This window comes from Salvelinus sp. IW2-2015, linkage group LG18 (genome assembly GCF_002910315.2).
Source record: "Salvelinus sp. IW2-2015 linkage group LG18, ASM291031v2, whole genome shotgun sequence".
NCBI classification, from domain to species: Eukaryota; Metazoa; Chordata; class Actinopteri; order Salmoniformes; family Salmonidae; genus Salvelinus; species Salvelinus sp. IW2-2015.
Window position 1 is genome coordinate 37,488,717 of NC_036858.1, and position 12,381 is coordinate 37,501,097.

The window sequence follows — 12,381 nt, forward strand, 5'->3', positions numbered from 1 at the left end:
AAATGCATTATGATTTTCACATAAACCAGTTTCGGGAGCCCCAGTAAAGCTGAAAAGGCCTAAATGCTTCCTGAGTTTATAACACAATTAATATATCATAGAGAGAGAGAGAGAGAGAGAGAGAGAAAGAATGCAGCTGATTTGTTTTATTTGCCTGGCTGGCTCTGCCGGAGGCCAGTCGCATTGTTCAACAAGGAGAAAATAGGTGCCTGCTGCTGCTACGGCTCCAGAGGTGGGGAATACAAAAATGTGCACTGAAAAAGGTGCTGTAACGCTACGTGGCTCAGGCGTCACCCACTGGCTCACACAAAACAGGGCCGCAAAACAAGTGGCTGTGGTTTGTGAAGAACAAAACACACACGTGTCATTCTTATGAAGAACGAAACACACGTGTCATTCTTATGAAGAACGAAACACACTTGTCATTCGTATGAAGAACGAAACACACTTGTCATTCTTATGAAGAACAAAACACACTTGTCATTCTTATGAAGAACAAAACACACACTTGTCGTTCTTGTGAAGATGGCTTTTTCTAATACACTAGGTGAGCGTTATTGGATGAACACAGCCGCCAGGTGTCTCTCCTACAAGGGGGATCTAATGTTTGAGTTCAAACGGGTGACATTTGGCGGAGGTTATTATGATGGATGGGTTTTGACAGATTAATACTTTTGAATAAATCTGAGTAAACAGAGAGAGGTAATGATATTTAAGTAAACGTGGGTGAGCTAAAACAAAGAAAGTGTGGGTGGTGGCAGTGGTGTTGGGGGTGGCAGTGGTGTTGGGGGTGGCAGTGGTGTTGGGGGTGGCAGTGGCAGGTAGTTAAACAAAAGGGATGGATGAGCGGGAGGGAGGGAGGGGACACTAACAGCACTCTATGACGCTTGCGCCCCACTGAGGAGTGACACGTATGTAACATGTATGTGCTCAGAGATAGCATGCAAACTGTCAACAGCCACGCCACTAAAGCTGCTTTACCTATGAACACACACACACGCATGGACGCACACACACAAACAACATATTTATACTTTCGTTATTTTTTTTTATTAATTGTTTTTCAATAAAGGGACAAAATGGGTGTGTGAACAGGATAATGCAGACAACTGCCAGAAAACAAAGACAGTGGTTTCCCCAATACAACTGAACAGAGATCAGAAACAAATACAACAAAATGAGCTAAGTTGGTCCAATGACCTCCGGCCAATCTTTAAAAAATAAAGAAATAATATTATAACAAAAAATAAACAAAAAAATGTCCCTTCCATGTCTCTATTTTAAACAGAGCATATAGGTAATAATAAATAGCAACTCCCATAGTAAAAGATAAAGTTCAAGTTCAAGTTACAACAAACAGCTCTCAGAACAAGAATAGAAAAGGCTGATAACAAAATATTCCGCATTGCCATTTACAAAAAACGGCTCAACTCAAGCAGGCTTCTCCGCGTCTCCAATTAATTTTCATTTTTAAATATGCTTTGCATATGAAAGTATACCCAATCTAAATATAAAGCACCATTTAGTATTTGGCAATGAAAAACAAAACTGCAAAACATAGATTTTTTTTTTTATTCATTTATTCTGACGCTTTTTTAAATCGATGTACTGCATATGAAGTATTTTTTTTGTTTTGTTAAGATGTTGGAATGTAGTCAGGTGGGATAGGTGGGAAGGACAGAAGCACACAACAGAACAGCCTGACGTCAGCTTGCATTACTGCATACAGAATGGCAGCAGGGGGAGGAGGTCCAAACCAAACTAAAAAAGATATGTACAACCTGTGAGCAGGAACCAGCGCAGCGTGGCAGCCATTTTATGGCCCACTGCGCTCAATGTCGCATACTTCTTTTTTTTAATTGGGTTTTATGAKATTTTTTAAACATACAAATAATTTGCACTATATTATCCTGCCAAATTAAAAAAATAAACCGTGGCAGCCTGTTTTGTTTTTTTACTACCAAAAAAGGTACGTAAATACCTGTAGAGAGAACAAGCAACAGTTAAAAATACGAGCCTCAATATAAATACTATAGTGCCTACTCTAAGTGAACATTGAATTCAAATACCATTCTAGAAATACAGAAAAGAAGACCATAAGTGTGTTTAAGCATTGGAATTGACATGAGTGTGCATCTTCCTATATTTAAGTTCTCTATTATATATTCATATATCATCTTAAACCTTTCCCCAATGCAAATTTTATTCAACCTGAAGAGCCGCAAAGAGCCAAGGCAAAATAAAAAGTCACAGTTTTTATTCTCCATTTTATATATACTGTGATCGAGTCTTGAAAACCACCAAGACAGAGAGGAAAAGAGAAACAACGACAAACTTAAATACAGTTTCCCCTAAAGATAATGAAGTGTTATTTAAAAAAAAAACATTTTCATATTTATACAAAAAAAGAAGATTTGTACAAAAAAAAAATCTTGCAGTGTGAGCAGCAAGTTTGTCATCTAGCTGAGGGAGCTTTTACCCAGTCACAGCACTGAGTGCTTTGCTGGCGTTTCCTGGGGTTAAACAACAAAGGTCAGAGGTGGTCAAAGGTGAAGGATGAGGGTCAAGGATGGAGTGGCTGGCAACAGATTCTGTATTCGTCACTATGTAAAACAATGGAACCCCTAGCCATCGGTCAGCATTTTAGCAAGTTTTCCCTTAAGCGTATACCTGTAAACTGGGAAAATTGAACAGTGCACTTCTTTTTTGTCCTATAAATGACAGTCAAACTTTAGACTTGACCGCTATACAGACGTTGTACCAACGTTAGACAACGTTAGAGTATCTGTACAGACTCTGAGGCAGCGTGACAAGTGCTATTTCACCCTCAACCGGGGTGGACGTCTGCAACTCAACAAGGAAAAAAACTCTCCTTTCACGTCAACACAAACAGCAAACAGTACAAAACAGAAAGAAAACAAAAGTACCTCTGCCCTCTATTACAAACCGATGTATGATTATTTTGTCTAATCTCCACTCTTTCTTTTCAAGAGCGCTGGCATGAGTACAATGGCCTTTCTTAAATAATCTTTTTCTTCCTTTCAAGTTTAGGCAATTCATAGTTAATCATCATTGATGGATAGAAGATTTAAATGTATCGTAAAAAACGAACCCCCCCCCCCAAAAGCACTCCATTCTGTTAGCTTCTAATTCTGTGTAACTTTTTTGACCAGCTTGTATTCATTCGAAGGCCCTCATATTGTACGGTGTGCTGGGAGATTACACTCTGAAATATCCAAGCAGCATCATACGTTTGTGCTACTGTAGATACATGTCAACGCTCGATGTCTTCACAAAACGTTCAAAGTCCCCACGAATTTAGGATTGTACATTACAGAGTACCTTTGTGTTCAGTACCTCCGCACCAGAAAGAAAATACACAAACAATGCAGTTATACACAATACTGCATGTACTTTGCCTGCTGAAAATGTGAAGACACTATAATACATGTAATAGGTAGCTAAATGATGATTAACCAGAATTCTCCAAAGTTTCTGTATTAGCATTATCAGTTCATCTTGTAAGTCACAGTCGACTTTAGCAGTCAGGTACTTGATGCAAGAACCTTTCCTCTGGGTGGATTCAACCCTTGTCCAGTATACAGCCGTGACCCCAAGCTTATAGCAGATAGGAAGATTATTAACCAATGCAGTTTCAAGATATTTTAAAAGGCACACTTTTTTTGTTGTTTTACCAAACGATAGTACAAATTCAAATCTTAACACGTCCTCCTCTTTTTGAAGAAGTCTAAAGGCTGTCACTGCTTTGTGTTAAGTAATCAAGCCAATTCATACATTATGTTTTAACCCCATAGGGACAGAACATCTTTTAGAAAGATGAAGGTTAAGTGCGATTCCCAGGTCGTCCAGGGAGGGTTGAGCTGAAGACTGTTCATCCTCCATGTTACAACACAAAACTGTACATGATATGTGTTACAGAATGTATGCAGCATGGTCGTTTCTATTCTTGTCTTTTCTTTTTTTTTGAAAATAAAAACCCGAACATGAAAACAGCAACACATTTTACTCAACAACTAACCAACCAGGGACATTTTCTTTTTTTTAATTAGCCAAAACATACCATGCATGCTGTCTAATTATAAAAAATAAAAAAAATGCAGAAATTAAACAGTACACAACATGTAAATTATTGCACAAGAGAAAGGCTTGAAGTTTTGCGTCAATGCAATAGTATTGCCCCGATACAGATCATGCATTCAACGAGTAATGGAAACGGGGTGTGCTGGTGCAGAGCACGTTGTCCATCGGACTGGCAAAGGAAGAGGGGAGAATCTACAGGGGACTGGGGAGGGGGGTGGGGGCTGATGACAGGGGAAACTCCCACTACTCCGACTTAATTTCGGCACTCAAGGGGCGGTCACTGTGCCATTTTTTCATGTGTTTCTCCAAGGTACTGTACACGCTGAAGGGCATCTGACAGATCTCACACTTGAACACGTCCTTGCCGATCTGCCCGTGTGTCTTCATGTGGCGTGTGAGCTTGCTGCTCTGGGCGCAGGCGTAGTTGCACAGCCCACACTTGTAGGGCCTCTCTCCCGTGTGGCTGCGCCGGTGCACCGTCAGGTTGCTGCAGTTCTTAAAAATTTTGCCACAGTACTCACAGGTGTCGCTGCGGCGGCTGCTGTCCTTGGAGCCAGGTCGAGTCAGCGGAGCCCCAAGGTGGGGCGTGCTCCCCCCACTCCCCGTCCCGCTGCGGCCCGACACCCCCCCATCCAGTTCCCCAGGAGGGGTGGAGAAGCGCAGGCTGCCATTCTCCGACGAGTGCTCTGAGGGAGAAGAGGCAAAGGGCGATTGTCTGGAGTCCCCCGGGAAGTTCAGAAAGGGGTCCTTGAATTGTCGGGAGGCAGCGTATCCGGCCAGCCACTGGGAGTAGACGTTTTCTGTGTTGGGGATGGTGGGTGTAGGCAGGTCAAACTCCTTCTCCAGCTTGATGCGTTTGGAGAAGGGGCTGAGGGGGCTGGGGCTGCCCAGGAGCAGCTTCTTGGAGAGTCCCACCGAGGCAGCTTCGCTGGGGGATGTGCCGCGCCCGTTGATGGCCACAGCCGATATGCAGCCCCCCTCGCCGCGGCCCGACTCCAGCGCTGAATCCTTGTCACACATCTGCCGTTGTGTGTGCTCGCGGTTTTGGTGGTGGTGTGTGTGGTTTTCTTGGCCCAGCGCGCTGCGCTTGTGTGTGTGAAAGGCTTCGCTGAAGTGCTGCATGCTGGCCGCCAACCCCATGCCCTGCATCACCTCAGGTAGCGAGCGAGGGATGGAACCCTCCTCTCCTCCTACCAGACGACCCACAACCTCCCCGTTCCCAATGCTGCCGTTGTTCTCATGGTGCCGCGCTGCCTCCAGACTCAAGCTGAAGTGGTAACTGTTGTTGTTCCTCCTAGCTCCATCCACTTTCTCTTCTTCCTCCTCCTCCCCCTCCTCTTCCTCCTCTTCCCCCTCTTCTTCTTCTTCCTCCTCTTCCTCCTCCTCCTCTTCTTCCTCCTCCTCCTCACCATTCTCCCGGCGCAGGCGGTTGTTCTCACTCTTAAGCTTGGCCACCACTGACTTGAGGGCGCTGCTGGCACTGCCCATTCGCTCGCTGGTGCCCGGCTCGGGTGAGGAGGCTGCAGAGAGCCCATCTTCTGACTTTTCGGCGTTGGGCGAGCCCGACTTGTGCATGTGCGTCTTCATGTGGCGCTTGAGCTTGCTGGCCTGGGTGCAGGCATGGTCACACAGATGACACTTGTAGGGCTTCTCGCCTGTGTGGCTGCGTCGGTGCACAATGAGATTACTCTGGAACTTGAAGCTCTTGCCGCAGAACTCGCACGACTTGGTCTTCAGAGGAGTGGAGGGCTGAGGGCCTGAGGATGGCAGTGGGGTGGTGGGGGTGGTATGGGAACCCGAGGGGGATTGCATGGATGGAGGCAGGGGAGGGGGGGTGGACAGGAAGGGAGGCTTTCCCCCACTGCCACCCCCTCCACCTCCTCCTCCACCGGGCTGGAATGGTTGGAGCAGCCGTTGCATATGGCTGGGCTGGTTGGGAGAGTGGGGGGGAGTGGACCCTGAGGTGTTGCCCGCCAGCTCCCTCAGCCGGCGAGAGAAGTCCATGGCCGATGGGGGGTCCAGGGGCATGGGAGGGTTGAGGCGCAGCACCCTGTCGAAGGCACTCGGATGGTGGGCTGCCAGCACCAGCTCCTCTGGATTCCGGTGGTGGGGGTCCAGGTGGTGGCGTGGAGGGGGACTGAAGAGCGGCGGCGTCGGGGGAAAACGCTGGTGCCCACCCCCTCCGTCCCGGCCCCCCGAGCCTGATCCTGGGATGCGGAGGAGGCTGAAGGGGCTGGCCTCGGGCAGGTGGAGACCGTGGAGAGGTGGCTGCGAGGGGCAGTCTGCGCCGCCACCCAGGGAGGAAGGTCTGCCCATGCGGGGGGTGAGAGGGCTGCCATGCCCGTGCTCGCTCTCCAGGTAGATGCGGAAGCCATGGGTAATCTGGGCGTGCTGGAGCAGGAACCAAGCGCTGCCGTAGGCCTGTTTACAGGTGGTGCAGGTGTAGGTACTCGGCTCTTCCTTACCTGCAGGGGGACAAAGAGGAAGAGGGGACACAGAGTCAGACTCATGTTCACAACAACAATCAATGAATTATTAATGAATACACATCATTGATCCCAAAGGAAATGTGTTAAAGAGTTTAGCTCAATTCAGCTGTGCTGCATTTGAATGCATTTAATCCTTCACTGTGTTACGGGTTTATCAAATTATCATATTTTTAGAAAGCTATCATAGAGTAAATCTATCTTAATTATCTGCCTGATAATCTTAACAAAGACAAGACTGAAGAGAGGAAGAAAAAAACACATAGCAACTCTTATCGAGGTCATGCCCCACATGACCAGCTTTCGCTAAAGGACTCCGGAAACGCAGTGTGTGTGTGCATGTGTGTGTGTGTGTGTGTGCGTGTGATGTGTTGTGTGTGTGCTGTGTGTGTGTGTGTGTGTGTGTGTGTGTGTGTGGTGTGTGGTGTGTGTGTGTGTGTGTGGTGTGTGTGTGTGTTGTGTGTGTGTGTGTGTGTGTTGTGTGTGGTGTGTGTGTGTGTGTGTGTGCGCGGAGGATCACAGCTTCCTCTCGCCTGCTTTTGGGACACTTTTTATCCCAGCTGACTGTAAAGCAGTCTCTCAGCTTGCTACGAGCAAACAATGACTGCTGCCTGCAAAGAACACTCCCATTGATGTACAGAAAAAAACCCTAACGAGAAACACAACACCACTGAGCATAGCGGATACTACAACAGTAATTAGGGCCGATCCAAAAAATGTATCCCTTACTATTTTATTTGATTTTAGACTGAAGTCATATCGACACAGACAGTATACAAGTGTAATAATTATTTGCTCCTGAATGGTGAACACACCTAAGCAGCAACACACAACATACCACGCACACCACACGCACCACACACGCACACGCACACACACACACCACACACACACGACACTATAAATTATCTAATCTGGCATAGCGAGTTTAGTCGCTGTTTGCCTCATAGTCCACAGAAAGCACACACACACACACACACACACACACACACACCACACACACACACACACACCAAGAAGAAAAGCCTCTTGCTGTGCATTACTAGAACCGCCCTCTCAATTGCGGCCCAGTGAAGTCTTCCGCCGCTTGTGACAACAAAGGAACATTTAAAACAATGAATGTCTCTCTGTAAAGGATGTGTCCGCTTCACAACGCGTGTGTCATCTCATTAAGCCCAGCCTGCTCCTCCATCAGCTCATTTACAAGATTAGATAGAAACGGGCCGCCGCTTGAAAAGCCTTTCAATATGAAACAGTTATTGGATGCAGACTCATGCACAGTCACACACACAGACACGTACATGTAGCACGCACGCGCACACCACCACCACACACACACACACACACACCACACACACACACACCACACACACACACACACACCCACACCCAGTACTGATTATTTAATAAAGATTTCTGCTCAAATGCTCTGCCTAAATACACAGATTCTCCCACAGGTGCACACACTCACATGCACATGCGCGTGCGCACGCACACATGCACAAACACTCACACAGATATACAAACATTTAGACAATAATCAGATGAATTCTGAAATATGTAACTATACACATAGATAGTCATGGTAAAACACAGCAATAAAGAGTGAGCAGTATTGTGGTATCCTGTTCCACCTGTGAGTGGGTCATTCAGCCCATATACCCAGGAGCCATCCACAGGTTGGTTCCCCTTCAGACTAATTGCTCTACCACTCCCAGACAACACAGGAGACCCAGGCCTGAGACGAAAAGAGCCTGGGAATCAAGTTCTAACAGATGAGCATAATAASACCAACTGTTTACAAGTCATATCAMTGCACTAAAAGGGGAAATATCTAAAGGAAAGTAATTGTCAATATGAATGAGCAAAAAGAAATATTCAACTTTATTCTCAGAATGACGAGCCAACATAGTTAGCTCTGCAATCCTGCCAGACAAATAGATGCGTAAATACAATGTCAAAGGCCTTAGACACATTGGCGATAATGACTGAGGATTCGTTTCCAGATAAAAAGCAAATTTGTGATAAAGTGGGGGATAGCACATCAAATCAAAAGGTAAACAGACAGGGGTCAGTCACTGAAGCTCCATTTTCCTGCTAATGACTGGCAGTATGAAACCAGAGAATTAGCGACAACACTAAAAGGGATTCATGGTTTACCTTACAGCTTTTACCCTCCCCAACTGCAATTTACCCTGCGCATCCAAAAAAACAAAAGGTCAACACTGTCGCCAAAAACAGCCATCAGTTAAAGTGGGCCGTGTGAGTTCTCTGTGTCTGTGTGTCTGTGTGAGTTCTCTGTGTCTGTGTGTCTGTGTGAGTTCTCTGTGTCTGTGTGAGTTCTCTGTGTCTGTGTGTCTGTGTGTGCTGGTGTGAGTTTCTGTGTCTGTGGTGTTGTTGTGAGTTTCTGTGTCTGTGTGTTCTGTGTGAGTTCATCTGTGTCTGTGTGTATCTTTGTGTGAGTTCGCGTGCGTGTGTGGGCTGTTGTGTCGATGTGTGAGATTGATCATGTGTCCGTGTGTTGTCTGGTGTGAGTTTATCTGTAGTCTCTGTGTCTGTGTGAGGTTCATCTGTGTCTCTAGTGTCTGGTGTGAGTGGGGCGGGGTCAACTTGGAGTGCATATTTTCTTACGACATCATCGCTTTGGTTATAGGTACACTCCTTTGAATCTTTACAGGAGTATGGATAAATGTGCGGAGGTGATGGAGAGAAGAATCCGAATATGCTGGGCAGAGAGAGCACATATTCGGGTGGTATCTTATGTGAGGTGAGCAGGCGCTGAGGAGCTAGGAAATCTTACGCTACTTTGATACCTATCTTAAGGATGAAGTAGGGACTGGGGTCTGTTGTGATCGAGGGGTGGTGAGTGAAGTGACAAGGGGCGTGAGAGTTAGGCGGTTGGTGTTGGAATAATCCTGTTTAAGGACTATAGGACTACAGGCGGGTGTTGGCCTGTGGTTCTTCCATCAGGCTCGTGTGTGGGTGTAAGACCTCCCCCGGCCAACTCTCAAACAGATGCCACTTTGTGGTTTTGCTGATGTGGTGATTTCTAATTTACCCACTGGGAGAAATTCTCTCACCACACACCACACACACACACACACACACACACACACACACACACAACACACACACACACACACACACACACACACCACACACACACACACACACACACACACACATAAACACACACAACACACACACACACCACACACACACTTATATGTCACCACCTACAGTTGAGGAAAGTCCAGCATTAGCTAGTAAATTATGGATAATTAGAATCGGCAGAAATGTCTGCTAATTGTTGCCACCTGCAGAGGGTCTAACCCCTACGCGTTATTTGCATTCCATTTAGAGTTGTTTCTCCTCACATAGACATTTATTGATGTGCAAAAGGGCCTTGGAAAAGTTGAAATGTTTGGAAATGTAGGCTTTCGAGAGTCGTCAAAGCCTGCTTCTAATTCAGGCCATCTCTCAGATCAACTCTAACGAGACATAATGTGTGAGGGAGGAGAGACAGACGGACAGACAGAGGTCGTCTCTAGGACAGGAGCTGTGGCTGGGTTTAGGCTTTAGCCCACGTCACTGCCATGCTGACAGTAGTTGGCCGCAACTGCAGAGCTTGGCAGCATCATGTTCGGATCGGCAGACGGCGAGCAGAGGAATGGAGAGGAAAGAAAGAGAGGAGAGTAGTGAGAGAGCGAGATGAGAGGGCAGTAACATGCTGTAGCTTTTAACAACTGGGAAAATTGTTCAAGAGCCATGTAACCAGCAATGAGCTATCGAGAGACGAAAAGAAAGAGAGAGAAAGAGGAGATCGATTAAGCGCTTGAGCGCTTCTCGTGTCCCTCAATTACTCATTCAGGCTTTTTGACAGATGTCACTACACGATATTCAGCATACACACATCGACTTCACATGATAGCTTGTATACCAGTGTCTCATTTATGCAGTCTCTCAAGGGTGATGCCGATATGGGCTCGAAGCTAAGTTACACTTTTGCGTGTCTTTCCGACATCCTACTTCTCGCATATATGTGGCACACACCCATCAGATAGCCGCAGCTAACACGACACAGCAAGTCCATCACACACAGTCGACTCACAGGCTCGGGAGGTTGTACACACACACACAATGACATACACACAACACACACACACCGCTACACACAGCACACACCAACATCACCAACACACACACACACACACACACACACACACACACACACAAAGTACTAAACCCCCTTAAGCTGAGGACACTAGAGAGGCATTTAGGTGATGTTAGATGTGAGAAGGTGGCACACACACACAGAGGTGGAGAGTCATGAAACACGAGACTGGATGGAAGGAAATGTGTGTGTGTTGAAACTTCCCCAGCTTACTGCATCTCTCTGGGGAAATGCACCACTCTGAGCAGATCGCTTTACAGGGCCTAAAATAACTCCACTGTTCCAAGCTGTGAAGATACACCAACTAAAACACACGCACACACACAAACTCCCCCAGCCTGTCCGGGACATGGCAGCATTTGCCAGGCAGTAAGATTTACATCATGGCACTGCTTGAAAAAGTATAATACATACGTTTTTAATTTGTAGGATTATTATTCTATTATTCTATTTAAAACAGAGAGAGGAATTCAGAGAGGGAGAGACAGAGAGACGAGAGAGAGTGAGAGTGTGTGTAATGCCATATCTATCATGATAGAGAGCAGACATCTCTGTGCTACGTCTGGACGGGTGGCAGTAGCAAACAAAGATGGATGCCAGCTTTAAACAGCTTGGGCAGCCTGAGCCCCAGACACGCACAGTCTCCTATTTCTCATCTGCCATCTTACCAAGCATACATCCTCTACCTGCACCAATGTCACACATGTGCATGCACACACACACCCAAGACAATGTCAACTCCCAACTGTTCCACATGTAATATGCCCCCACCCATTCACCAAATATGCAAAACCGCTACCCCCACTCTACACGTTACACATGCTACACACTACCCAAACACGCATCACAAACACTGACAAGCAGAACAAACGGCCAGGCTGACACATCCCTCAACTCTGGGCCATTTGGACAGTTCCCTTTGTCCCCTGTTCCCCATCTCTCCTTGTCCTTACTCTCTCTTATTCACTATCTCTCCATCCTCATTCTCTCTCTCTCCTCTCTCTCTCAGTTTCTCTCAGTCACTCACTCGCTCCCTCCCTCCGATTCGTGGCTCCCTCGCTCTCTCACTCTCTCTCCCTCCCTCTCACTCCCAGTGTTGTTGTGTCCTTGGCTATGCAGTGCAGATTCCACCTCTGGGTGAGATAATGGTAATTGAGGTAATGGAACATTGCAGAAACAGGATTAGGGAATACGGCAGGGAGAAAGGACAATGTCCCCTAATAGAATTTGCGAATTCTATCAGCGGCTAAAGCTTTCAAGATCTCCTGAAATATTTACGTGTGGATGTCCCTTCACCCCTGACCAACTCCGCAAATATATTACATTACCTTAAAAGTGTGTCATGCATTAGGTATAGAATTACACAGGGATGTGATACCTGCAATATACATTATTAAGGTGCAAATATTCTATAATACTCAATTCTGTGAAACCCCAAGAATATTGTTATTGTTTATAATTATGGTTATTATGATCACTATCATAAACAAATTGTTGGTCACTACGTAAAGCCATCTACTCAGGCATCGCGAGTTCAGTCTGTATTGCCTCATAGTCCACAGAAAGACACACACACACACAGCACACACACACACAGCACACACACACACCACACACACA

At 46.2% G+C, this 12,381-nt stretch overlaps 1 protein-coding gene across 1 annotated transcript in view; it reads right to left on the minus strand.

Annotated features, from left to right (window-relative positions):
• Positions 1-1,027: 1,027 nt before the first annotated feature.
• LOC111978692 (B-cell lymphoma/leukemia 11A-like) overlaps positions 1,028-12,381 on the minus strand; it is a 55,594-nt gene continuing 44,240 nt past the window's right edge. The window contains exon 3 of the mRNA XM_024008905.2: positions 1,028-6,566. Coding sequence (XP_023864673.1) covers positions 4,345-6,566 — 2,222 coding nt within the window. The 3' untranslated portion in view covers positions 1,028-4,344. The remainder of the gene's footprint in view (positions 6,567-12,381) is intronic.